General features: G+C 48.7%; 2 protein-coding genes across 9 annotated transcripts in view; one reads left to right on the top strand and one right to left on the bottom strand.

Moving 5' to 3' along the window:
• Positions 1–16,964, top strand: part of PKIG (cAMP-dependent protein kinase inhibitor gamma) — a 114,454-nt gene extending 97,490 nt beyond the window's left edge. For all 5 annotated transcript variants that reach the window (XM_064276110.1, XM_064276109.1, XM_064276107.1 and 2 more), the window contains 2 exons: positions 9,704–9,878; positions 14,460–16,964. In XM_064276110.1, the coding sequence (XP_064132180.1) occupies positions 9,728–9,878; positions 14,460–14,539 (231 nt within the window). In that variant the 5' untranslated portion in view covers positions 9,704–9,727 and the 3' untranslated portion in view covers positions 14,540–16,964. The remainder of the gene's footprint in view (positions 1–9,703; positions 9,879–14,459) is intronic.
• The window catches only part of ADA (adenosine deaminase), a 31,908-nt gene continuing 20,359 nt past the window's right edge, over positions 15,734–27,282 (bottom strand). For all 4 annotated transcript variants that reach the window (XM_010591709.3, XM_064276105.1, XM_064276106.1 and 1 more), the window contains 10 exons: positions 25,337–25,459; positions 22,868–23,011; positions 22,059–22,174; positions 20,483–20,607; positions 19,448–19,519; positions 19,264–19,365; positions 18,932–18,996; positions 17,251–17,380; positions 16,522–16,623; positions 15,734–16,060 (listed from right to left, as the gene is read on the bottom strand). In XM_010591709.3, the coding sequence (XP_010590011.1) occupies positions 16,040–16,060; positions 16,522–16,623; positions 17,251–17,380; positions 18,932–18,996; positions 19,264–19,365; positions 19,448–19,519; positions 20,483–20,607; positions 22,059–22,174; positions 22,868–23,011; positions 25,337–25,459 (1,000 nt within the window). In that variant the 3' untranslated portion in view covers positions 15,734–16,039. The remainder of the gene's footprint in view (positions 16,061–16,521; positions 16,624–17,250; positions 17,381–18,931; positions 18,997–19,263; positions 19,366–19,447; positions 19,520–20,482; positions 20,608–22,058; positions 22,175–22,867; positions 23,012–25,336; positions 25,460–27,282) is intronic.

The following is a 27,282-nucleotide window of genomic DNA, read 5'->3' on the forward strand; positions in this document are numbered from 1 at the left end:
CGTCCCCTGGCCTTGTTCAAACTGATGTTATTGAGCTTTTCCATCATCTCTTTCCACAGATATAGTTATTTTGATTTCTGTGTGTTCCATCTGGCGAGGTGCATGTGTATAGTTACCGTTTATGTTGGTGAAAGAAGGTATTTGCAATGAAGAAGTCGTTGGTCTTGCAAAATCCTATCATTCAATATCCAGCATTGTTTCTATCACCAAGGCCGTATTTTCCAACTACTGATCCCTCTTCTTTGTTTCCAACTTTTGCATTCCAGTCGCCAGTAATTATCAGTGATTGATTGCGTGTTCGATCAATTTCAGACTGCAGCAGCTGATAAAAATCTTCTGTTTCTTCATCTTTGGCCCTAGTGGTTGGTGCGTAAATTTGAATAACAGTAGTATTAACTGGTCTTCCTTCTAGGCGTATGGATATTATCCTGTCACTGACAGCGTTGTACTTCATGATAGATCTTGAAACGTTCTTTTTGACGATGAATGCAATACCATTTCTCTTTGAGTTGTCATTCCCAGCATAGTAGACTATACGATTGTCCGATTCAAAATGGCCAATACCAGTGCATTTCAGCTCACTAATGCCTAGGGTATCAATGTTTTTATGTTCCATTTCATTTTTGACGATTTCCAGTTTTCCTAGATTCATACTTCGTACATTCCAGGTTCCGATTATTAATGGATGTTTGCAGCTGTTTCTTCTCATTTTGAGTCTTGCCACATCAGCAAATGAAGGTCCCGAAAGCTTTACTCCATCCACATCATTAAGGTCGACTCTACTTTGAGGAGGCAGCTCTTCCCCAGTCATCTTTTGAGTGCCTTCCAACCTGGGGGGCTCATCTTCCAGCACTATATCAGACAATATTCTGCTGCTAATCATAAGGTTTTCACTGGCTAATGCTTTTCAGAAGTAGACTGCCAGGTCCTTCTTCCTAGTCTTGGTCTGGAAGCTCAGCTGAAACTTGTCCTTCATGGGTGACCCTGCTGGTATGTGAATACCGGTGGCATAGCTTCCAGCATCACAGCAACACACAAGCCCCCACAGTACGACAAACTGACAGACATATAAACTATGTTATGCCAATTGAGCTAGATGTCCCCCCAGATACGGTCCCCAGCCCTCAGCCCAGTAATTTGGTCCCTCAGGGAGTTTGGATGTCTATGAAGTTTCTATGACCTTGCCTTGGTCAAGTCGTGCTGACTTCCCCAGTATTGTATACTGCCTTGCCCCTCACCAGAGTTAGCACTTATCTATTGTCTAGTTAGTGTTTTTCTCTCCCCGCCCCTCCACTCCCTAATGACCAACAGAGATTGTTTCTTTCTGTGTGCATACCTTTTCATGAGTTTTTATTAAAGTGGTTTCAGACAGTATTTGGCCTTTTGTGATTGACTTATCTCACTCAGCATAATGCCCTCCAGATTCATAAATGTCGTGAGATGTTTTGCAGATTCGTCATCGTTCTTTATTGTGTAGTATTCCATTGTGTGCATGTACCATAGTTTATCTGTTCATCTTTAATAGGCACTTAGATTGTTTCCATCTTTTTGCTACTGTGAATAATGCCGCAGTGAACGTGGGTGTGCACATTTCTATTTGTATGATGGCTCTTATCTCTATAGGATATATTCCTAGGGGTGGATTTGCTGGTTCATATGGTATTTCTGTTTCTAGCTTTTTAAGGAAGTACCATATCATTTTCCAAAATGGTTGTACCATTTTACATTCCCACCAGCAGTGCATAAAAGCTCCAAGCTCCCTGCAACCTCTCCAGTTTGTTATTCTGTTTTTTTGTTTGTTTGTTTTTTGGGTTTTTTTTAATTCTTGGTGCGGTAATGTTTGGATGAGATGGTATCTCATTGTAGTTATGATTTGCATTTCTGTAATGGCTAGTGACTGAGAACATTTCCTCATGTGTCTGTTAGCCGCCTGAATGTCTTCTTTGGTGAAGTTTCTGTTTATGTCTTTTGCCCATTTTTTAATTGGATTATTTGTCTTTTTGTTGTGGAGGTGTTGGATTTTCCTATAGATTTTAGAGATTAGATCCTTGTCAGATTTGCCTGAGCCAAAAATTTTTTCCCAGTATGTAGGCTGTCTTTTTACTCTTTTGGTGAAGTCTTCCGATGAGTGTGTTTAATTTTTAGAAATTCCAGTTATCTAGCTTATCTTCTGGTGTTGGTGTATTGTGGTGTTTGTGTATTGTTAGTTATGGTTTGTATCCTAATTACGCCGTGTATTAGGGCCTCAAGCATTGACCCTGCTTTTTCTTCTATTATCTTTATAGTTTTTGGTTTTATATTTAGGTCTTTGATACATTTTGAATTAGTTTTTGTATATGGTGTGACGTATGGGTGCTGTCTCATTTTTTTATGTATGGACATCCAGCTTTGCCAGCAGCATTTGTTAAAAGGCTGTCTTTTCATGGATTGGACTGGACAATGGGTTGGAGAAGGATGCTGGTGAGGAGTGAGCTTCTTGGATCAAGTGGACACTTGAGACTATGTTGGCATCTCCTGCCTGGAGGGGAGATGGGAGGGTAGAGGGAGTTAGAAGCTGGCGAAATGGCCACGAAAAGAGAGAGTGGAGGGAGAGAGCGGGCTGCTTCATTAGGGGAAGAGTTTTGGGAGTATGTAGCAAGGTGTATATAAGTTTTTGTGTGAGAGACTGACTTGATTTGTAAACTTTCTATTAAAGCACAATAAAAATTATAAAAATAAAAAAGACTGTCTTTTCCCCATTTAATGGACTTTGGGCCTTTGTCAAAGATCAGGTGTGCATAGGTGGAGTTACATCTGTGTTCTTGTTTCTGTTCCATTGGTCTGTGTGCTGTCGTACCAGTACCAGTCTGTTTTGACTACCAGAGCTGTATAGTAGGTTTTGAGGTCAAGTAGTGTGAATCCTCCTTTTTCTTCAATAATGCTTTACTTATCTGGGGCCTCTTTCGTTTCCATGTAAAGTTAATGATTAGTCTTTCCAGCGTGTTAAAGAATGCTGTTGGTATTTGGATCGAGATTGCATTGTTTGTAGCTTGCTTTGGGTAGAATTGACATTTTCACAATGTTGAGTCTACCTATCCATGAGCATGGTATGTTTCTCCACTTGTGTAGGTCTTGTTTGGTTTCTTACAATAGTGCTTTGTAGTTTTCTTTGTATAGGTCCTTTACATCCCTGGTTAGACTTATTCCTAAGTATTTTAATTTTTTAAGGGCTATTATAAATGGTATTGCTTTTCAGATTTCCTTTTCATAGTTCTCTTTATTGGTATAAAATAATAAAAGGAATCCAACTGATTTTTATGTGTTTATCTTGTATCCTGCAACTCTGCTGAACCTTTCTGTTAGTTCCAGTAGTTTTTCTGTGGAGTCCTTTGGGTTCTCTGTGTATAATATCATATCACCTGCAAATGGGGATAGTTTTACTTCTTTCTTACCAATTTGGATGCCCTTTATTTCTTTTTCTTGCTTTATTGCTCTAGCTAGGACTTCCAGCACAATGGTAAATAGGAGTGGTGATAAAGGGCATCCTTGTCTTGTTCCTGTCTCAAGCGGAATGTTTTCAGCCTCTCTCCATTAAGAATGATGTTGACTGTTGGTTTTGCATAGATGCCCTTTATTATGTTGAGAAATTTCCTTTCTATACCTATTTTATTAATAGTTTTTATCAGGAATGTGTTGGACTTTATCAAATGCCTTTTCTGTGTTGATTGAGATGATCATGTGATTCTTTTCCTTTGTTCTATTTATGTGGTAGATTATGTGGATTGATTTTCTAATGTTGAACCATCTTTGCATACCTGGTATGAACTCCACTTGGTTGTGGTGTATTATTTTATATTATATGGTGGTGAATTCTATTGGCTAGAGTTTTGTTGAGAATTTTTGTATTCATGAGGAATATTGATCTGTAATTTTCTTTTTTTATGTTGTCTTTGCCTGGTTTTGGCATCAGGGTTATGCTGGCTTCACAGAAAGAATTTAGAAGTATCCCTTCTTTTCTATGTTCTGAAATATCTTGAGTAGTACTGGTGCAAGCTCGTCTCTGAATGTTTGGTAGAATTCTCCAGTGAAGCCATCTGGGCCAGGGGCTTCTTTTTGGTTGGCAGTTTTTTTTAAATTACCTTTTCAGTCTCTTTTGTTATGTCTGCTTAGATTTTTGACCTCAGTTTGTGTTAGTTTAGGTAGCGTGTTTGTAGAAATTTGTCCATTTCCTTTAGGTTTTAAAATTTGTTGGAGTATAGTTTTTCATAGTACTCTGTTTTGATCCTTTTTATTTCAGTTGGGTCTGTTGTAATGTCCCCCGTTTCATTTCTTATTTGGGTTATTTGCGTCCTCTCCTGTTTTTTCTTCTGTCATTTTGGCCAGTGGTTTGTCAATTTTGTTGATCCTTTCGAAGATCCAACTTTTGGTTTTGTTGATTCTTTCTGTTGTTTTTCTATTCTGTTTCATTTATTTCTGCTCTAACCTTTATTATTTCCTTTCTTCTGGTGGCTGTGGGCTTTTGCTGTTCTTGCTCTTTGAGTTGTGTAGCTAATGTTTTGATTTTGTCCCTTCTTTTTTGATGTGTGCATCTAGTGCTATAAATTGACCTCTGAGCACTTTCTTTGCTATGTCCCAAAGGTGTTGGTGTGATGTGTTCTCATTCTCATTTGATTCTAGGAATTTTTTTATTCCATCTTTGATTTCTTCTGTTACCCAGTGGTTTTTAAGCAAGGTGTTATTCAGTTTCCATGTATTTGATTTTTTTTCCCTTCTCTTCTTGTTATTAACTTCTACTTTTATGGTGTTGTGATCAGAAAAGGTGATTTGTATTATCTCAGTGTTTTGGATTTTGTCGAGGGTTATTTTGTGGCCTAAGATGTGGTCTTCTCTGGAGAACGTTCCGTGTGCATTGGAAAAGAATGTGTACTTTGCTGCTGTTGGCTGGAGTGTTCTGTATGTATCTACGAGGTTAAGTTGGTTGATTGTAGCCAGTAGATCTTCCGTATCTTTGTTGAGTTTCTTTCTAGATGTTCTGTCCTTTACCAAGACTGGTGTGTTGAAGTCTCCTAATATTATTGTGGAACTGTCAATTTCCCTTTTCAGTGTTGTTAGAGTTTGTTTTATGTGTTTTGGAGCCCTGTCATTGGGTGTGTAGATATTTGTTACAGTTATGTCCTTATTGTGGAGTGTCCCTTTAATCATTATATAAAGTCCTTTCTTGTCTTTTATGGTGGATTTTGTTTGAAATTCTATCTAAGATCAGTATTGCCACTCCTGCTCTTTTTTGTCTGCTGTTTGCTTGGTATATTTCTTTCCATCCTTTTATTTTTAATATATTTATGTCTTTGTTTCTAAGGTGTGTCTCTTGCAGACAGCATATTTATGGGTCCTGTTTTTAATCCATTCTGTCATTCTCTGTCCATTTAGGGGTGCAATTGAGCCATTTATGTTCAGTGTGATAGATATGAGTTTATTGCCATCATTTTGTAGCGCTTTTTTTTGCGGTGCTGATGTTTCCTTTGTTCCTCTCACTCTCCTGTGCTGAATTCCTTTGTTTGTGGATTTTTTTTATTTGTTTCTTTCATTTTTGTAGATTTTGTGTTTACTGAGACTGTTTTTCTACTTTATTTTAATGAGTAGGTTTGTTAATTTTCTTTGTGATTTCCTTGAAATTTATCCCATCTTCCTAAGTTTAAACCAGTCTTTTCATACCTGGTATCATGTTGACTTCTGGTCCATTTGAAAGTTCCATTCCTCCACCATTTATTACCCCTTTTATTGTTCTGATGTTGTCATTTACAGATTGACCTCTCTGATTCCCTCTTGTAAATCTTAGTTTTGTTTTATCCTTGAGAGTTTATTACCCATGTTGGTATCTGGCTAATACTGTCAGGTTGTTGTCTAATGTTGTTGGTTTTCTAACCAAAGAACTCTCTTTAATAATTCTTGTAAGTTTGGTTTAGTTTTTGTATATTCCCTTAATTTCTGTTTATCTGGAAATGTCCTAATTTCACCATCATATTTGAGTGAGAGTTTTGCAGGCTATATTATTCTTGGTTGGCAGTTTTTTTTTTCTTTCAAGGTTTTATATATGTTATCCCATTGTCTTCTTGCCTGCATAGGTTCTGCTGAATAATCGTAGTTTAGTCTTATTGTTTCCCCTTTGTATGTGACTATTTGTTTTCCTTGTGCTGCTCTCAGGATTCTGTCTTTGTTTTTTGGTTTTAGCAAGTATGATTATGATATGTCTTGGTGATTTTCTTTTGTGGTCTATCCTATATGGAGTTCGTTGAGCTTCCTGGATGGTTGGCTTTTCATCTTTCATGATATTAGGGAAGTTTTCTGTCACCAATTCTCCAATGATCCTCTTTGTGTTTTCTCCCCCCATTCTGGAACTCTGACCACATGCAAATTTTTGCTTTTGATTGTATCCCACATCGTTCTCAGGGTGTCTTCATTTTTCCTCGTTCTTTTTCTCTGATTTTTCCACAAAGTGGTATTCAAGGATTCGTCTTCAATTCCAGTGATCTTGTCTTCCATTGTTTCAGATTTGCTCCTAAAATCCTCTGTTGCACTATTTCGGAAATTCTTTTGTTTATCTCTTGAGTTTCTGATTTTTGTTTTTGTATAATTTCTGGTTGTCTATTTGTTTTGACATTTTGTTCCTGTATTATTTTCCTGAATTCTTCCATTGCTTTGTCTGTATTTTCCTTGATTTTGTCTATTTTTTCCTTATTTTTGTCTGCATTTTCCTTTATCTCTTGGAGAACCCTGAATACTAGAGTTTTGAATTCCCTATCAGTTAGTTCCAGTGCCTTTTCTTCTACAGGAGGGTCATCTGGTGTTTTATTTTGGCCACTTTCTGGAGCCATCCTGTCCTGTTTTTTTTGTGTGTGTTTTAAATATGTCTTGATACTGGGAGACTGGATTTTATTGTAGGGATGGTTTTGTATTTATCAGTGACCAGAGTATTTCAGACATCTTGCTGTGTCAGTGCACGTCCATCTGGCACATTTCTCTTTGATGATTACTTTATCATTCATGTGATGAGTCACCTCCTCCTGGTGGACATTTAGTTGGTTCCCTACAGCTGTAGTTACTACAAACCATGTGTACTAAACATCCTCACATACACACAGATCACTGGATGTGGGCCCTCGTTGTCTAGAATTGGGATTTGCTAAGCCCACCCCAACTGCACTGTCAACTCCTAAGTTCAGGCCAATGGCTTGGACCACCCCTCCTACTTCCTAACTCATGGTCTGTCAAGTAGCCTGAGTTTATGGAATGACTGTGATGTAATCACTTTAAGACAATCTCAGATGCTCAATGAGAAATACTAGTATCCCTCTATCAAATTAACCTTTTTTTTTTTTTTTAAATGTACTAAATACCTATTGTTGGTAAGGGTGCAGATAAATGAGTAAGCTCACGGGCTTCTGGTAGGAACATAAATGGGAATGGTATTGAATTTATAAGGGTTGTTTTCCCCAGTTTTTCACCATTATAAATACCACTGTGCCATTCAGGAAAGCAGTTTAGAGATGGTGTCAGAAGTCTTAAAAATTATTTCATCCTTTTTTTTTTTTTCCCTTTAGCCCAGCAATTCTACTTCTAGAAACATACTCTAAGGAAATAATTTAGGATGGTGTCTTAGTTATCTAGTGCTGCTGTAACAGAAATACCATAAGTGGGTGGCTTCAAAAAGCAGAAATTCATTCTCACAGTTGAGGAGGCTGGATATCCAAATTCAGGGTGCCAGCTATAGGGGAAGGCTTTCTCTCTCTGTCAACTCTGAGGAAGGGTCCTTGTCATCACTCTTCCCCTGGTCAAGGAGCTTCTCAGCACAGTGACTCTGGGTCCAAAGGATACGTGTTCCTGATTCTTGTTGATTGATGGTAATGAGGTCCCCCTGGCTCTCTGTTCACTTCTCTCTTTTATATTTCAAAAGAGATTGACTTAAGACACAACCTAATCTTGTAGATTGAATCCTGCTTCATTAACATAACTGGCGCTAATCCCACTTCATCAACATCATAGAGATAGGATTTATAACACACAGGAAAATCACATCAGATGACAAAATGTCAGACAGTCACACAATACTGGGAATCATGGCCTAGCCAAGTGGACACATATTTTTGGGGAACATAATTCAATCCATGACAGATAGGCATGGAGAGTTAATGCTATTTATAAACCAAAAAACCAAACCTGTTGTCATGGAGTCGATTCTGACTCACAGCGACCCTATTGAACAGAGTAGAACTGCCCTGTAGGATTTCCAAGGAGCAGCTGATGGATTCAAACTGCCGACCTTTTGGTTAGCAGCTGAATGCTTAACCGTTGTGCCCCCAGAGTTAAGTACCTCCATGTTCATTTCTGGGGTCTGGTCAAATAAATCATGGTACAGCCAATTGTGCATGTACAAAAATCATGAAGGACGATCCTCAGTGACACGTTCTAAAGTGTTCTCAAAAGCAGACTATAATGTGACTCTAATTTTTTAAATGTATTCGGCTCTTCTTTACGTATGTGGCTCTCTTCTGCCTAGGCTGTATTATCAGCCACCAGGGCTGTAAACCACCATCTCTGTAGTAATAAGTGCTCATTTCATATCTTTCCTTCCACTTTCACTCGTCTCTCTTCTGAGCTCCAGCCCTGTATCTCCATGGACCTACTCTACTTCTACTCTTGGAGGGTTCACAGACATCTGAGAGTTAATAGGGTCAAAAAAACCAAGGCTCCCTTCCACCTCTACTCCGCAAAATCATGCGCCTCTCCCACTCCCCGTCTCAGTAACCCACACTTGTATTCACCTACTTATGCAGGTCAAAAACCTGACTTCCCCATCAGTCATACACTAAGTCCTGTCCATTCATCCTCCAGAATACGTCTAGAATCTATATGATGGCCACCACCACGTCTTCCCACCCACCATCTTCTTATACCTGACCTTCTGTGGGAGCCTCCTAACTTGCCCCCTCCAGGCCCTGCTCCACATAGATGCCAGAGTCATCCTTGTAGAGGGCAGATCTGATCATTCCTGACCTTACCCAGAACCCATCGGGAGCCAAGGTCCAGATGTGATCTGGCCCCTGCCCACCACAGCAATATCCTCGCTGTCACTGTCCCTTTCCCGCCACACTCCAGGCTGTTTATGTTCTTCTGGTGCACGATGACTTTCCCTCCTCAGAGCCTTCATTCATGCTGTTCCTCTTTCTGTGATGCTCTTCCTGTCACTTTTCACCTAGATAATGTTTACTCATCCTTGGATCTCAGCTCAAATGTCACTTCCCAGCCTTGGCCAGGCCCTGGTAGTCACTTCAGCACCCTGCATTCTCCCTTGAAATCCTGAGCACTGTGGTAACTGCTTAGTTATTAGATAATTTTATGCCACCCCCAGTAGCTTGTAAGCTCCTTGAAGGCAGAGACCATAGTGACTTGTTCACTGGCACATGATAGTAACAAGTGTGTAAATATTTATCAATGACTTAGATTGAAAGGATGTTCTTTAAAATGTTGACAGTGATTGGATGGTGGAATTATGGGTGACTTGCTTGGTTCTTGGTACTTTGCTTTCTATTTTGTATCCAGTGAAAAAGACCCCCCCCCCCCGAAAATGTGTAAAAGACAGTAACTGTTATTTCGTTAAAGACCTGGGGAGCTGGGGCCGAGTTTTCTCTGTACCTGCATCTGTACTCACCTCTGCCCCTCCCCACAGGCTCAAGAGAGCGATGCAACAGGCATGATGGAGGTCGAGTCCTCCTACTCGGACTTCATCTCCTGTGACCGAACAGGCCGTCGGAACGCGGTGCCTGACATCCAGGGAGACTCCGAGGCTGTGAGCGTGAGGAAGCTGGCTGGAGACATGGGCGAGCTGGCCCTCGAGGGGGCAGGTCAGAGCCAGTGGGGTCTGCACTCCTCCACGTGAGAGGCACCTGCTGGCTTCCAAGGCTGGCTGCCAGGTCCCAAACTGCCCACTCTCCTTCTTGGAGAAGACACTGCATTGAAATCAGACCCCAGCCCTACAGTCAGTGGCAGAGTCCAGCCAAATGTTAGGCTGGAGGGTGCCCGGGGCCAGGCGTAAATGAGCGTCTGGGATCATGAGGACTCTCCAGCTGGTCATCCTGGGCTCCTACCTCCCCCCACCCACTACTCAGTCCACCTGTAGGTCCTGTCAGTTCTGCCTCCAAGATCCATCCTAGGGCCCCACAGCCCACACCTGGCCCAGGCCCCTCAGCTCTCCTCTGGCCAATGGCATGGCCTCCTCTGGCTCTCCCTGCAGACACTCCAGCCCTCCCATCTTGCCTACACCACAGCCATCATGATTTGTTTAAACCGTCCTGTCCTGGCATGATTCTCCTAAAATCCCCAGCGGCATCACACCCAGTGTGAAGCTGCCGTCATCACAGTGCCCTCCAGCAGTCCTGATATATGACCAGGTCCTATCTGCCCCTCGGCCCCCTTCCACACTCCCCCTTCACCTTCCCCTGTAGCCACACCCCTTTGGGCTGTTCCCCAGTCAGGGCATTCGCATTCCCCTCAGGGCCTTTTATCTCCCTGTTTCCTCTGCCTAGAACATCTTTGACCTAGCCCCGTGTGGCTGCCGCCTCCTCACTCTCCAGGCCTGAGCACGGACGCTAGACCCTCAGAGGGGCCTTTCCTGATGGCTGAATTGCCCCTGCCCCAGTCATCTGACCCTCATCACTCTTGGACAAGGGATCTCCTGTTCTGCCTGGCACGGAGCAGGTGCTCGGTGGCCACAGGCTGAATGAACGAATAGAGGAAACATAGCATCTGCTGCCCCACGAGTTGCCTGTCCATTGCTCTCTTCTAGGCCCATCCCTCCATCTGTCCACTGTTCTCTTCCAGGCCCAAGTCCACTGGCCAGCCCTGGGCTCCTCCAGGAAGCCTCCCTGGTCCCCCTGCACTGATAGGGCCCTCCTGTCCTTGTCCCACGGCACCATGGAGGCTGTGTCTCTGTCATATCACTTCCCATAGCACATTGTAACTTCTGGGCTTTGTGTCCCCCACTGGGACTGTCCTCGAGAAGCCACGACCCTGTCTTCCCTCTATGTGGCCCCAGCCAAGAGCCTTTGTCCCTGCTGGCCAGAGTGACCTATGAGCCTACTCAGAGAAGAGCAAACTTCATGGAAACACAGAACCAAACTTCTGAGGCCCAGAGAAGTTGGGGTAGCTATCAGGGTCACCCAGCAAGATCACGTTGATAGCATGAGAACCTGGCTTGCTTGAGAGAGAGCCCCCTGGAAATCCCAACTCTACCCTAACCCAAAGTATCCAGTGTTGGAGGGGTCTGTCAGCCCTCCCTTGTCACTTGGCCCAAACTCCTTACCAGCCACAGGCACCCCCACGGCGTCTCAACCTGCTGCTCCCTCTCCAGCCTCATCTCTCCTCTTTCTCCCCTGGTGCCCTCTGCGCAATGGGCCCTAGCCACTGCTCCCTCTGTTCTCTCCTCCCTCCTCTCTGCTTTACTCCTCCTCATTCTTAGCAGCCTGGACACCTGCTGAGCTGAGAAGCCTTCCATGACCGTGGCCTGCCCTCTCAGATGGGGGAGCCCCTCTTCTCTGCTGCCTCTGTAGTCCCACAGTGCGTTTCTCTAGACCGGGCTTCTCCAGCACTGGATCTGTGTCGGCGCCCACAGTGCCTGGCACCGTTTGGCGTGTGATGGAGGGCCCAGTCAATGGCTGTTCACTGACTGACTGAATAACCACAATGTCCTGCTGCCATGCTGGGCATGCTGCCAGCAGGCGTGCTCACTCACTCTCTGTCTCTCATTGTCTCTTTCTGTTTCTCTGCTTCTGTATCCTTATCATCAGCTCTGGGAAACTTTGCCTTCCTCTACCTCAGCACTTATAGCTGCTCGTCCATGTATCCAGGCCCTTCAAACACCCTGTTGCCCCGTCTGAGAATCCCTGAGGTGTCTGGTCCTCCAGGAGCATCACATTTGCCCGCCAGGGGCCTGACATTTAAAAAGGGACCCAAGGAAAGAAAGGGCTCACTACAAAGAAGTGAAGCACTAATGGTCGAATGTAGGCGGAGGAGGCTCGCAGGAGACCCCCAGTTAGCAGTTCCCACAGGCAGGTCTGGGCTTGGCTCAGTCCAAGGGACTCACTGAGGGAGTGGGAATACAGAGTTCCAGGTGCCACCACAGAGAGTCTGATCCAGCAGGCCTGGGAGGCTGTATTTGTGTAAAGCTTCCTAGAGGACCGGTACACAGCCAGGGTGGGGGAAGGGGGAGCCTTAGCCTGCCCAGAAGGCCTGGCCTGCTGGGCCACCGTATTCGTTAACATTCCTGGCACGTTGTGTGCAAAGCTTTGTCTTTCCCCTGTTTCCTCACACGGAGAGCACAGTGTCTGAGAATGAGTGAGATACCACGGGCAGGATGGGTAGAAGTGTGCACACCCTGCCCAGAGTTGGGTCACCACAGATACTTGCTAATCGTGCTCTAAAACTGTCCCCAGGGAGTTCCAAGGGTGCTGTTTGGAAAGGAAGGGGCTCAAGGACCTTCGCCCTGGGCCAAGGGAGAGGCCGGGGCTGGCACAGAGGAGGGTTACCCTTGGCAGAGCCATACCCACGTGCCAGCAGACCACATGCGTGCCCAGCACATGCCCATTGCCACCCACACCCATCACCACCCGGAGTAGGGGCTATGCTTGCTGTGTAGATCAGGAAGCAGAGGCTCCAAGAGATGAGAGATGAAATGATGTGCCTGAGGTCCCACAGCAAGTGAATGACAAGGCCATTACTGGGGAATTTAAAGAAACAGCTTACCTTTTTGCAGGGCCAGAGGCTCCAAGAGATGAGAGATGAAATGATGTGCCTGAGGTCCGCACAGCAAGTGAATGACAAGGCCATTACTGGGGAATTTAAAGAAACAGCTTCCCTTTTTGCAGGGCCAGGAGACTCGGGGCCAAATAGGGCATCACAAGCTGGAAGATTTGCCCAAAGCACAGCCTGGTTTGTCAGGCTCCTAGAGGGCCAGAAGGCCCCTCTGGGACCAAGCCTGGGGGGAAAATGCAGATACCACCCCAGGACAGGAGGGAGCCTGGGGGCAGGCGGGGAGGGTCAATCAGGTGCTTGTTTTAGCTCCAGATGTCCAAGTTCTGTCCACACTGCTCACTACCACTAACCCACTTCCTGAGACTGTTAAGAGGATAAAATGAGGTAATGTGGATATAGATCTTTATAACCCTAGAGAGGGCGGTTTATTGGAAGAAGTTATATCTAGTGGAAGGGCCACTGGCTCTGGCGGCAGGCAGGGCCCCTCTGCTTCACCCCAGGCAAACCTGTTCCCCTCAGCGAGCCTCAGTTTCCTCATCTGTATCATGACCCTAATCATACTCCAGGGTTGCTGTTGGATTACAGGGAAAAGGGTCTGTTCAGTCTGCAGCCCCTGAAGCTCAGCACAGGATGTTGGTTCTCACTCCTGGGAAGGGCTGAGCCTGCAGGATGCAAGCATGGTGGCAGAGCTGGTCCAGCAAGGGCTGGATTTGAACACAGGCCCTGGGTGAGCTTGTAGGGCAGCTGACGACATCACATAGGCGTCACCAGAGTGTAAGAACCACACCACTAACTGAGCTCTGCCCACGGGCCAGGGCCGTGCAGGGCACCCTATGGGCAGTGGCCCAGTTATCACTCAGCCTGCTGAAGGCCCCAAGACTGGAGGGCCAAGGAGCAAGCGTGGAGCTCCCCTCACCCCTGCACGGCTTGTCCGGTGGCTGGCAGGGCCATGCTTTCGCATCTTCCATGGCAGGACTGGAGAGAACCTGGGTACAGGGTACCCAGGTTCATGCCCTGACTCACTGAGCAAGTCACTCTACCCTTTGAGCCTGGCGCTGCCCCTCACCCTCACGCCTGCTTCCCACAAAGGTTTCCAGCCATATGGGGTTGGGGAGAAGGGTGGAGGCTGCCAGCAGTGCTGTGTCAGACTCTTCTTCCCCCTCCCCCACCCCAGGATACACTGTCAGCACCCTCAGGCCCTCCCGTGGGGACTCAAGGACATGGCATACTGAAGCAGCCACCGGGCTCCTTCCAGGCCCAGCCCCTGATGTAGGCCTCACCCTGGCACCCCCTGAGCTGGCTTTGTTCGATGCCCTTGTCTGTCTTAGAACGGTGCCCTCCACTGAGCTCCTGTTAGGTGCTGGGGACTTAACAGTTGCCCTTACCCTCTGGGGACTCTGCACGAGCCTCCTGGTCCTCAACTACCTCTCCCCTGATGCTTTAGCGCTATCGAAGACCCTTGCCTTTGCGTTTTAATTATGCTAGTGACACTGCAGGTATGTGTGTGTAAAATTAAAATGTCATAGACCGGGCTAAAATTCCTTGTCCAGCTCTGGTCTTGCTCACAGGGCTGACCCACCATTATCAGTTTGGCTGGGCCCTGCCAGCCCTCCTTCCATGCTTTACACACCTGTCCACGGGCCTGGGAAAACACCTCCTCTTTCTCTCCTTTCCAGAAGGGCAGGCGGAGGCGAGCACCGCAGACAAGGTGGCGAGCACCCAGCCTGAGAGCAGTGACGGGACCACCTCGTCCTGAGTCCAGCCTTGCCCTTCGGGAAGGGGAGCCCCAGCACTGGCCCAGCAGCCTCTTCTGAGCCCTGTGTCCCTGGCAAGCCTGCCCACCAGTCCCCAGTCTGGACTGAGAGGGCCCACCCGGAGGCTGCCTTGGCCCTGCCTGGCGGAAGCCGTCTGGCCATACCCAGCCTCCACCGTCCCTCCACCTCCTCCCCATGCCCAGGTACAGTCTCTAGACACTGTAAGCGCAGGATGTTATTTATTCAGCTGGTGCTGGGACTCCGGCTGGGCCCTGCCCACTTGTGTGAGCAGTCCACCCAGGAAGGCTCCTCTCATGACCCCCCACGGGAGGCCCGGGTAGGGACCACATCCCAACACCAACCCCTTCTCCCTAACCCCAACCTTCGGGGTCAAGACCTTCTCATCCCTTTTTTAAGAAAATACTTTTAAACTTTTTAAATACTTTAAACCTTTTTCCAGCAGAGCGGGAGGGAGCTGACAATTCAGTTTTGGGGGGAAGCCATTTTAAGCTAAACCAGTTGGCCATCTATGCAGTCTTGACGTTCCCTTGTGGAGCTTTGCAGATCTACTATTAGGGAAGGGATTTTGTGCTCAAAACTATTTGACCAACTCCTTGCCCTTTCTATCAAGATAAGTGACACCTCGTATCCAGGAAATAAATGCTGATGGTTTGAGTGACTGGTTTACGATTATTTCTCCTTTAAACAGCACAAGCAGGGCCTGAGTCTTGCCCTTCCAAAGCCTACAACCAGCTGAGGCCATTCCTGCCCCAGGCTTCCATGGAATGAAACCCCGAGAAGATGCTGGTGTGGCACAGAGGCTGGCACCACCGTGGGCCCAGTGACTGTTGTGTCCTCATTCCTCAGCCTCTTTCTCATCCCAGCCCAGTTTCAGGAACCCAGAGGAGGGGCTTCCCTCTAAAACCTAGAGTAGGAGGGGTATAAGAGTTGAGGGAACGTTTAAGCAGACAACCTTTTAAGAGAAGACTTATTTCTTCCAGAGGGCAGGTAGGCCCCGGGGCCCTCTTAGCTCCCAGCATTGGAAGCTCTGGCTTCCCATTCATATCCTCCATTGGACCTGGTTGGGGCCCTGCTGCTGAGCAGGCTGCCCAAGTCCGAGCCCCAGGGGCCCCGCTCACCCTCACTCCACCACAACTACCACGCCCCACCACCTGCTGCACGACATCGACATCGGCCACAGTCATAAACATCAGCATCTGTATTAAGCACCAGATTCTCAGCACAGATCACCACAGGAGGAGGGTTCCCATTCAGCCAAGCCTATCGACAAGGCCCCTGGTCCCAGCCCAGGCACATAATCAGAGGAGAGCTATGTGGCCACACTGAGGTACACGTGTACAACAGGCACTCAGGCTTCAAGAGCTTCAGCTGACTACTGAACCAGTCTTCCTAGATGGAATGAAGGTAAACGTGTTCGCGACTCGACAGTTACGAAGACTCTGTCCACAAGGCAAGGGCTCAGAGAGGCAGCTGTGGTGTCCTCATGGGTGCAGCACTGCTTGCTAGGACAGAGAAGCAGAAAGAGTAGGCAATTCCTAGGACCCAGGACTTTGTCAAAATCACAGAACATCAGAGGCAGAGAGGAACCCCCTTGTACAGATGGGGAGACTGAGGGTAGGAGCAAGGGAATGTCTTGCTAAGGTCCCACAGGAAGGAAGGAGAAAAGAGCAGGACCTGGGCCCAACTCCCTGCCCCTGGCTTCAGGCAGCCATGAAGTCCCCCTGTCCCTGTCCCAGGCTGCCAAGACCTTTGGGACTGGGCTTCAGAAAGTCTCCCGTTTAGACTACCCCTCAAGACGGCATTGTACATAATATAAGCCAATCTAAGAGGTTGCCCTGGAGCAGGAGCGATCACGCATCATTGGTGCTGACCCGGAGATGAAGGACATCTTGCTTGGAGTTCCACAGGAAACCATTCTGGAGCCAGGGCAGGGTGGTGCTCAGGAACCCAGACAGGAACATACCTGAGAGGCTGGAGCTGCCATCCCATAGGCCTTATAGAGCAGATCCAGAAGCTCTTCCTTCTCATCCTTTGGGAGGAAACTGGACTTCGCTGCATTGATATTCTGGAAGGGCCAGCACAGCAAACAACATGGAACCAGAGAACACAGAAGGGTGCCCTTGACAGTCCAGTGAGAGTCCGTCTTCACTGAATATGAGGAATTAAGCTCAGAGTGGGGGGGACTTGTCCAAAGTCACACAGCAGCAAGTATCAGAGCAGAGACCATGAGACTCTGTGTTTTTAGCATGGCACTCACTTCGTGACAGATGTGAGAAGACAGCTGGAGAAGCCTTCAGAAAGACAAGGTGGGAGTGTGGGGCCAGAGAGGCACTCTTGCAGGGACAGTCTCAGGTATCAAAACCCCTAAGATTAGGGCTCAGCCTGGGATCTATGGATGGCCTGAAATGTATGTGAAAAGTTTTATAGCTGGGCATTTCTTTCTGGGGAGAGGGCCAACAGCTTTTAGAGTCTTTGAGGGCACTCGACCTAAGCAGAGGATAAGAAACCTGGTCTTAGATCAGGAGGTAAGCCTGAAGACATCTGGCTCCAGGGTTGGCTTGCCTTGGGCTGTCAAGCAGACTGGCTCCTCGTTTCCAGAGGTCCCAGTCCCTGGACAGGACCACCAGGCCACTCAGGAAGGAAGGAGAATTTCCAGGGCTCAGAGTCAAGGCCAACACGGCTCATCACTCACCAGTCTTTTAAACTCCTCTTCGGTAAAGCCCATGCCCTGTTTGGTCATCTGGTAATCAGTGTCCAGGGTGGACTTGAAGATGAGAGGGTCATCTGTGTTGAGCGAGTAGTTAGCCTTGTCATTTTTGAACCTGGATGAGGATGAGGGCGAGAGAGGAAAACCACCTCCTTTTACTCTGCTGCAAATAGCCCGTGCACATTGACTTTTGCACCCCCTTTATGGTGAACTTGGAAGATCACGTTCTCATTGTACAGGGAAGAAACAAATTCAGAAGAGCTTGGGTGACTTGTTCAAGGCTATATAACTAGCAATCCAAGACTCAAGCCCAAGTCTTACTAGGCTAGAACTAGGGCACCTGTTAATTTTGTGTGCCTCTCCAGAGCCAGGCAGCAGAAGAGGGGCCTGGTGAAGAGCCAACATCCGCCTCTACCACTCTCTTTAGCTTTCCAATTCAGTGCCAACATTCTGAGAAGAGTTGCTGGCAATGTGCCCTGCCCAAGACATTACTCAAGCTCACTGGGGCCACTTGTAACATAACATGGAAACTTCTTTGCAAGATGTCTTACTACCATCTTGTTAAATCCAATGGACTTTTCCTAGTTCTTACCTTACTTGACTGTGGAGCAGCATTCAATACTGTTGACTATTCTTAAGATCCCTTCTCTTGATACCTCAGGAACCATGCTTGGTTTTCCTCCTACCTGTCTTTTCTTCTGCCTGTCCCTTAAGTGTCGTCCCCCTGGGTTCTGTCCTAGGCCCGCTTGCTCTACACATCTCTTGGAACCATCACTTCTTCAAACATCATATCTCTGTCCAGATGACTCAAATCTTTTTCCAGCCCATGTGCCTGCATAAATCTCCACTTGGACATTCCACAGGTACCTCACACTCCACTAAAACCCCTTCAGAGCCCCTGCAAGTTTTCAGGACCTCTTCTAACCAGGACTTCCGCGCCCAAGCTTATTCCCTTCTCGTAAGCTGGCAGGGTCACCAGCATTGGCCTGGCAACAGTTACACGAGTTCTCACTGTCCTCCTGGCTCTGGGGAAGGCAGCTTTCCTTCCTGGGGGCTCTAGTCACAGGACAGCCTGAAGGAGGGCAAGAGCCTCCTAGTTAGATTGCTGGGTGGGAGTGGGGCAGGATGGGGTAGACCTTCAGGGAGAAGATTTTTTTCTGGTTATTAAACTTATGAATTTTTTATTATTATTGTACATTAGATGAAGGTTTACAGAACAAACTAGCTTCTCATTAAACAATTAGAATACATATTGTTTTGTGGCATTGGTTACCAACCCCACATGTCAACACTCTCCTTAAGGGGAAGATTTTAAGATGGTACTCAGGGAATGCCCAGAGATGCCAAGAGGCCCCAAGGGCCAGTTGACAGGAGCATGGAACATGTGGGCAGGGGACTCATCTTCTTGACGCCCATGAGGCAGAGTAGGAGAATCAGGACTATGGAAGTTTCCCTCGGGGCAGTGGGACACTCCGCTGTAGCTGAACGAGTGACAGGCCCCAGCTCTGCTATTTTGGTAGCTGGGTGACCTCAGCCAAGTTAAAGCCTATCTCTGATAATAACGCCTGCTGGGACTCAGCCTGGGCTGGTGTCCATCCCTGCATTTCCTTCCTGTCCTTGGCTTTCCTGTACCAAATTGAAGGGGCCCCAGGGGACTAGGCCTCACCGAATGACTGCATGTTCGGTGTCCGGCTTCCAGGCGCCTGTGAGGTAGCTGGACCAGGGGCAGACCTAGGAGAGCAGGTGGTGTGGGTGTGGCTGGCAGGGACAGCCCCAGGCCACACTGACCCTCATGCGTCCGGCACCGCACCTACTGTGGCACCACTCCTGCCATGGTCACCACCAGCCTCATCACAGAATCCCATGAACGCGTCAGTCCTTGTCTCGTCCGCTGCCCAGTGGCTTTAATGCCCCTGGCCCACTCCCTCAACTCCCGGGACCTCAGCCCCCCAGCAGGGCAGCCAGGGTCTGTCCCTCCTGGCTCCTGGGCCCCCTCACCTCGAAGTGCATGTTTTCCTGCCGCAGCCTGCTGTAGAGGGCCTCGTCCTCCAAGGTGTGGTAGCCGTGTCCCAGCCTCTCCGTCTTGAGCCTGTCCACAGCCTGCAGAGAAGCAGAGTGGAGGACAAGCACGGGGCAGGGGGAAGCAGGGAGGACGGGGCCCTACGGCCAGCGGTCTTCTCACCTCTCTCACTACTTCAGCTGAGCCGGCCTCCCCAGCGTGGACAGTCCGGTGAATGCCGCTCATCACAGCCTCCTGAGAGGGTAAGAGCCAGGTCATGGCAGCCCTGGGGGAGGGCCCCAGCAGGCCCAGCCTTCACTGTCCTGTGGGCCCGAGTATTGGCAGGCTTGGACCACCCCACAGTCAGGATGGGCTGGGTTCGACAGGATGGGAAGTCTCGTCTTTTTTCTTAATCATTATTTAAAGGTAGCTAACACTGGGCACTGGGTTTTTTTAACATTAGATAGCTACTATGTGTCAGGCACTGTACCGATTTGTGTACCTATCATTCACACCTGTTATAATTCCCATTTTATGGGGAGGAGGTTACCAAGGTTCAGGAAAGCTAAGTAGCATGACCAAATGGCTACGGGGTGTGGAGCCAGTTCTGAACTTGGGCAGTGGGACACCAGAACCCCTACTATTAGCCACTACGCTGCGTCCCTTCCACGGGAAGTGCATGATTAGGCTGGTAGGGAACTTAGCGACGTCTGCTCCAACTCAGTCACCACTTAGAGGAGCACACAGAGAAGGAGACAGTCTTGCTCAAAGTCACACAGCAAACCACAGGCAGAAACAGGCTCAGCCCCAGGCTCCCAACATCAAGTGGGGTCTTTTCTGTACACCAAGCTCTCCATCTCAGAGCCCTGGTAGCACAGTGGTTAAGCTCGGCTGGTAACCAAAAGGCTGGTGGTTTGAACCCACCCAGCGCTCTGCAGGAAGAAGACCTGGCAATCTGATTCCGTAAAGATTATAGCTGAGAAAACCCTGTGGGACAGTTGTACTCTGTCACATGGGGTCATTATGAGACAGAATTGATACGATAGCACCTAACCAGCAACGACGGCACTGGGTTTTTTTTTTAACCAGCCACGATGCACTAGGGGAACTCAGGAGGCCTCACCCTCCTGGTTGTGTGACCCCTCCTTACTGCGGCTGGGAAAAAGTTCCTCTGTGGTTCACCCAGGGCCATTCCCTGCCCCTTCCCACAGGGCCCACCTCGTAGGCCTTCAAGTGGCCCTCGAAGAGGCTGCTTCCCTCGATGGTCTCATCTCCAGCAAGGTCAATGGCCACCACGTTCTGCCGGTACTTCTTACACAGCTCCACCACCTCGGGGGACCAGTCTGCGGGCAAATGCCCCCAGGACTCATCAGCAGGCTGCTGAAAGAGCTGTCTCTCTGCCCTCTTACCTCACCCCTGCTCACTCCCACCCTACCCACCCCAAGGCCAGGGCAAGACAGAGGGCCCGACAGGATCCTTCAAACTCTGACTGCCGTACCCTAACCACAGACTTCCACCTAGTTGCTCCACCCAGAGCCTCCCCTCAGAGGGCCACTACCAGCCACCTCTGGGGTCAGGCCCAGCTTTGCCAAGGCCATGCATGTGAAGCACTGAAGGCAGGGCCCAGGCTCAGTCATTCTTTCACTTCCTCCTCACCACAGCCCTACCGGTGGGCTCACCCCCACTCAGCAAATGAAGACATGGAGGACCACAGAGTTTAAAAGGACAAACATTTAAACTGAAAACATTTCACCCTCAAAAAAATTAAAAAAAAAACTTTGCTGTCGAGTCGATTCCGACTCACAGTGACCCTATAGGACAGAGTAGAACTGCTCCATAGGGTTTCCGAGGAGCTACTGGTGGATTCGAACCGCTGACCTTTTGGTTAGCAGCCGAGCTCTTAACCATTGTGCCACCAGGGCTCCGCTCTCACCCTGGGATTACTAAATGCACTGATAACATACTAGGCATTCTTGACCAAAAAGGTTATGAAATGCTTCAAAAAGCAAACACAGGCTTGGGTCCAAAGCTGGGCTCTGTGCCTTCCTGACTGAGCAGGAAGAGGCTTCACCTCTCTCTGCCTCAGCTTCCTCGTCTGTCAGATACGGATAAACAATGGTCATCCTTCCACACAGGCTGCTGCAAGGATTAGAAAAATGCACCCCAATCAGTCTGCACTGAGCAGGCCCTGTAGGTTGGTGTTAACCCTTTGCTAGATTTTCTCTTTTGTCCTTAGAGTGGAGGAACGAGGTAGGTAGGATTGTCTCCCTGTGACGATGCCACGCTGAGGCACAGAGGTGATATGACTTGTCCTAAGTCACACAGCAGGGCTGCCACACTCCAGAAGCTCAAACTCCAGAGATCTGATCTGTGTCAGTCACAAGAGAGAGCCCTCAGAAGTCCCAGAAATCAGACCTTTCCACAGGTCTATGGCCCAGACTGGACAAGGCCAGGCCCACAAGGCCTCAAGGGAGGATCGTGAGCCCATCAGAACCTGCTTAGATTTTTAAAAATTGTTCATGCGCTTTGGATTCTGAGCCTCCATGACTCTCACGGCTCTGACCCCTTGGTGAGAAAGGTCTCTGTCACCAGGAAGTTCTGAGCTGGCCCAGTAGGGCTCCAATGGCTTCTGGAAGCCCCAAGGTCCCACCGATGGGCTCAAAGGAATACACGGGGCGGGGGGGCGGGGGGGGGGACAGCGGGGAGAACAGGTACGGCCTGTCAGCTCCAATGCCAGCTGGAGGTTCGGGCCACAGGCAGGCAGGTGGCATAGTCAAATGGAGTGCGTACTCACCAGGCTGGTGGCGCATGCAGCATAGGATGGTCCGGACCTTGACCCCAAAGTCTCGCTCCCCTTCCTGCAGGCCCTGGGCCACTAAGACCACCACCTCATCTGGGGTAAGGTCCCCTCTGTGAGGAGAGGGAGGCAGGGATGGGCCTGAGGCAAAGGGAAGGCATAAAGGACAGAAGTGGGGGGGCAGAGAGGGGGAAAGAGGCCAGGAAAAGGACAAAAGAGGGGAAGAAGGAAAAGGGGAGAGAGATGGCCCTAAGCCCACTACACGCCCCTTCCAGCTGCCTGGGCACCTCCAAACCCTGGAAAGGATATCCCAGCGGGTGACCTCACCCCCAGGTGGAGAGCGCTGCTAAGCTTCGGCCTGGTCTAATCCCTTCAGGGCCCCAGGGATGCCCTACTTTTTCACGGGCATCAGAATCATGGCTCAGAAGGGGACAAGGTAATTGAGTGGCACCACCTGGAGACCCATGGGAGTCCAAGAAGGGGCAGGTGTAAGTGAGACCCATTTCAGTGACAGGGTTACAGCAGGGCCCCTGAAAGGCACTGGGTGACTTTAACACCCCTAGGCCACAGCCCTGTGTCCAGAGCTAGGCCCCTACAGGGTGCAGGTCAAAGCATAAACCCAAGCAGGGGGATGGGAATCATGTCTCCAGACAGACTTAAACCTCATCCTTCTGAGACCATGGACCAGATCAGAGGCCAAAACAAAGTCCTGCCTGGGGCAGGGATGCCTGCCAGTCTGGCCCTTGGGTCTCAGGGTGGGGCCACCACAACACCCTCAGCACAACCCCTCCCTGGCGGCCACTCACTCAGCCTGGTTCCAGGGGATGGGCTTCACTTTGGAGTTGGCCAGCAGGTGTGGGCTGTATCGCACTTCCACGTACACCACACCCTCCTTGGCCTTCATCTGGACAAACTCATAGGCAATCCTTTTGATGGCCTCCCGGCAGCCCCTGGGAAAGGAAGAAAGGGGTTGGGGACAACCTTCCCCCAGGTCCCTTGGGAGCTCCAGGAGCAATGAGGCTGTTCCCCACCATCGGCAGATCAAACCCACCTCTGACCCCAACCCGTCATCCCCCAGCTCCCAGCTCTGGGCATCTGCTGGGTAAGACCCCAGACACTGGGCAAGTCCTGTCAACTTGATCTCCAAACTATGTTCCAATTGTCACCCCTTCAACCTGGTTTGAATGACCTCCTCTTTCTAACTGGCCTTCCTGCCTCCACCTGCCCTGTAACTCTTCACACGGTGGATGGCACAATCTTATAAAAATATAAATCGAAGCATATTGCACCTCCACTTTAAACCCTAATAGCATGCCACCGCATGAAATCCCATTCCACATTCCAGGCCCCAAGGCCTCCATGCCCGCCCTGCCAACCACTCCGACCTCTTCCCCTCCACGGAGCTGCCAGAGCCTGCTTTCCGTCCAAGGAACACACAAGCTCACCCTCAGGGCAGGGTCTTGCCGCTCCCCCTGCTGCATGCCCTTCCCCCAGATCTTCCACACTCTTTCCTCCCTCCATTTAGATCTCAGCTCCAGCGTCACCTCCTCAGAGAGGCCCTCCCAGACCACCTCACCTTAAAATGGCACCTCCGCCATTCCCTACGCCTTCCCCTAAGCTTTATCTTTCTTTGTAGCCTTATCTCCACTAGGCATTATATATTGTATGTTTCTCCATTAGCTGATTTTCTGTCTCCTCTACTAGCATGTAGGCTTCAGAAGGGCAGGGACTTGTTCATCTACCTCTGCGCTCAGCCGAGGACAAAGCCTAGGACATAGTGGCCATACAAGTATTTGTGGAGTGATGGATGGTGGCTGGCAGGGAACAGAAACAAGAGAAAAGGACAGACAGACAAATCCAGAAGGAGCTCTGCAGTGGGAGAGACACCCTGGACTCAGTTATGGACTGAGTCCTGCTTCCCACACTTGCCTGCTGTGTGGCCCTCTCTGATACCTGTATCAAAGGGTTATTGTGAGGACCAGCCCAGCCAAGTTAAACCTCAAAGCACTTAGGCCAGTGCTTGGAACAGTGTAGACAAGTGTTCAAAGTATTTTAGCAGCTGTTATTAGTGAGCATTGGCTGTGGGGGAGATCGGGCAGCCAGGTGTCTGGCAAGTGAGAGATACCCTTCTCCCTGGAAGCCTCAGCTCATCATGGCAGGGCTGAGTTCCAGGAAACAGGTCCTGGCTCCACCCCCGCCCCAGTGCTTTCCCCACTGGCTGTGCTGGGGTGGGAGAGGCCGTGGCAGCATCCATCCATCCTCGTCCTCAAAGCCTAGGTACAGGTAGTCCCCAATTTGCGATGTGTTTGAGTTAAGACGAACTGCACTTAAGACCATCCTGTTTGTTTGTTTGTTTGTTTGTTTGTTTGTTTGGTATAGCTTATCGTTAGTAATATGTATTACATACAGTGTTGCAGGACTTAATTTGCTGTTATCATTCTCAGGGTTCACTCACAGATGTTCAATTTTATGACATATAGATTTAGTTTTCTAAACTAAATCAGAGGCTTCAGTTGCTTGAAAACAGGGACCCAAACGCTGATTACTTTGCTAAAGTCAACAGGCAGGTTCAGGAAGCAGTGAGATGTTACCGTGAAATATATGAAGAAAAAAAAAAAGGGACAATACAGACAACTCTCACTGATTTTTTGACTAGAAACACCATCCCCATTCCAGGGATAATCCAAACGATCCAGAACCTTCCACAAGTGGAGTTATTACTGCAACTGACAAATGCCAACGTCATCCAACTCTTCTTCATCTTTGGAGTAAATTTTTATGATTTGGGTACATTTTTATGTATGGATTAAAATATATCTGTAAGCTTATATGTAATGTCTCCAACCCCCAAAGACACACTAAGACCGGATTTATAAAGACACTGATAATAAAAGGCAATAATAATGCAAACTGGAAAAAAAAACAAAAAAGAGGTATTTGACTTACTTTGGAACTAACTTACGACGGGGTCCTCAGAATGGAGCCCTGTCGTAAGTTGGGGACTACCTTTACTAGCATCTGTGCTCTTTGCCCTTATACTTTCTGACTTCTCTGTGGAAGTAGAAGGAATTTCAGCCCTTTGCACCCATTTCAAGAAGGGAAAACTGAAGCCCAAAAGCGTGGAGAGATTTGCTCAAGTACACACAACAGTGAGAAGCAGAGCTGGGGCTTCAGAGTGCCTCCTCCCGCCCCCACGGGCTGGGACACAGGCTTGGTCCTCCCACAGCCACAAGGACTGGTGCTGCCCCAAGGCCTGAGGGTTAGGGACAACTCACGCGATAGCAGGCATGTAGTAGTCAAACTTGGCCAGGAAGCCCGGGAGGGAGTGTGGCTTGTCCATGCCAATGATGTTCAGCAGCTCCTCCACAGTTTCGGCAGGGAGGGAGATCCCTCTCTTCCTGGGGACCAAAACAATGAAGGAAATGGACAAGTCCAGGGCGGGCCTGACTGGGCAGCATGCAACATACTCAGGCCACAGCAGGACATGAGATCTCTCCATCCAACTCCTCCCATTGGACAGATGGGAAAACTGAGGTCCAGGCATACAGAACCAGGACTGAACCCTTCCAGTACCTCCTGCCCCCTAGACAATGACAAGTCAGCAAATACACACACAGACAGACACACCTACACTCACCCCTGGTGGGCCCAGGAGACAAGTCTGTGACTTCTTCCTTACCCCAGGAGCGGGCAGAGCCAGCTGGTCCTGTGCCAGGCCAGGTGTTATCAGGGGCAATAACTGCAGCATCACAATTCCTGAGGCAGATGCCGGTGCCTGGACTTCCCTCCCACCCTCAGTCTGGCCAGCACCTCAGAGAGACTTGATCGCCCCAGCATGCTGGGAAAGGGCCCAACATACAGGTGAGCTGGGCTCTCTCCGCCCTGCCCACAACCCCTCCATGGGCTGGTCCAGGCAACCACTGGGGCTTCCTTTTCCGCATTTGTATCTCAGCCTCCCCTCCCAGCCAGGGGAACCAGGAGCAAGCTCCTGTCTTGTCTACTCTCTGGCTCTGTCTCGTTTTCCCACTTCTAAGATAAAGAAACAGTAGGCAAGGAAGACCAGACATTCAAGAAATACTTTTAACATGAGGGACAGAGACCAAAATGAAAGAATAGAAGGCACAAACAGAGGGCAACACCCAAAACAAATATCCTCAAGGAGATGAGAAGATAACACATACTTGACACAAAACCAGGATGCCTTTTTTTTTTTTAACGGAACATTCAGAGAATAAGGGTTCTTGGAAATTTAAAAGAACATATGCAGCAACAGTCAGGACGCAGTTAAGGGCGTGGAAGATAAAGCTGAGACAATCTTCCAGAACGTAGAAGATTGGGAGCAAAAGGTTAAGAAAATTAGATCAAATCAAGGGGTTCAAGCATTCAAGAATGTGCAAAGCAGGAACGAAAGTAAAGGGGAGGAAATGGCCAAATAGATAGGAGTTTGATCAAATGTGTTTAAGACCTTTAAGAGCACCTGTTATTAAACTATTAAAATGTTCCACAAAGCTCTCTGAGCATGTCTCCTTCCCTGCCTGGTGGCCCCAGGTCCTGTGAGTGCCCACCAGCCTGCCAGTCGCCCACTGCACATAGCCCCTTGCCAGCCTCTAATCCCTGCAAGACACTGTGGGGAGATGGTGCCCCTGGTGTGGTCCTGACATCCAGAGGTCAGAGGTCCTGTGTTCCCTGACCCACTGGCCCAGACTGAGCCTTCCAGAGTCACCCTCAAGTAGCCACCCCCAGGAACCGTGGCCTTCTGCAAACTGTAAAACCAGCTGTCCTAGAGTCAACTCCTCTTCATGGCAAACCCTGTGCTCCATAGGGTCTTCAGTGGCTGTTTTTTCAGAAGTAGACTGCCAGGCCTTTCTTCCAAAGTGCCTCTGGGTAGACTCAAACTCTAACTTTTCAGTTAGCAGCCAGGCGTGGCTTACTGTCTGCACCACCCAGCGACCCCTTCTGCAGACTGCACCACTTATTAAATCCTGGGTTGTGGATGCCATCAGGGAGCTGGCAGGGGAGGTGACGCCCAGAACTCTGGCTCCTATATTGCCAAGTCCAGTGGCCACATCTGCCTTGGGCCCCCTGGACTGGCTCTGTGTGATTCTGCTGATGGTGTTCCTCCAACTTCCAGGACCCCACAGCTTCCTGGTGGGGCTCTTCCTTTGGACCCCTCTCTTTCAGCCTCTGCCCAGACGAGCTCAGCTCCTTTCATGGTGTTAAC

This window comes from Loxodonta africana, chromosome 24 (assembly GCF_030014295.1).
Source record: "Loxodonta africana isolate mLoxAfr1 chromosome 24, mLoxAfr1.hap2, whole genome shotgun sequence".
In the NCBI taxonomy this organism is placed as follows: Eukaryota; Metazoa; Chordata; class Mammalia; order Proboscidea; family Elephantidae; genus Loxodonta; species Loxodonta africana.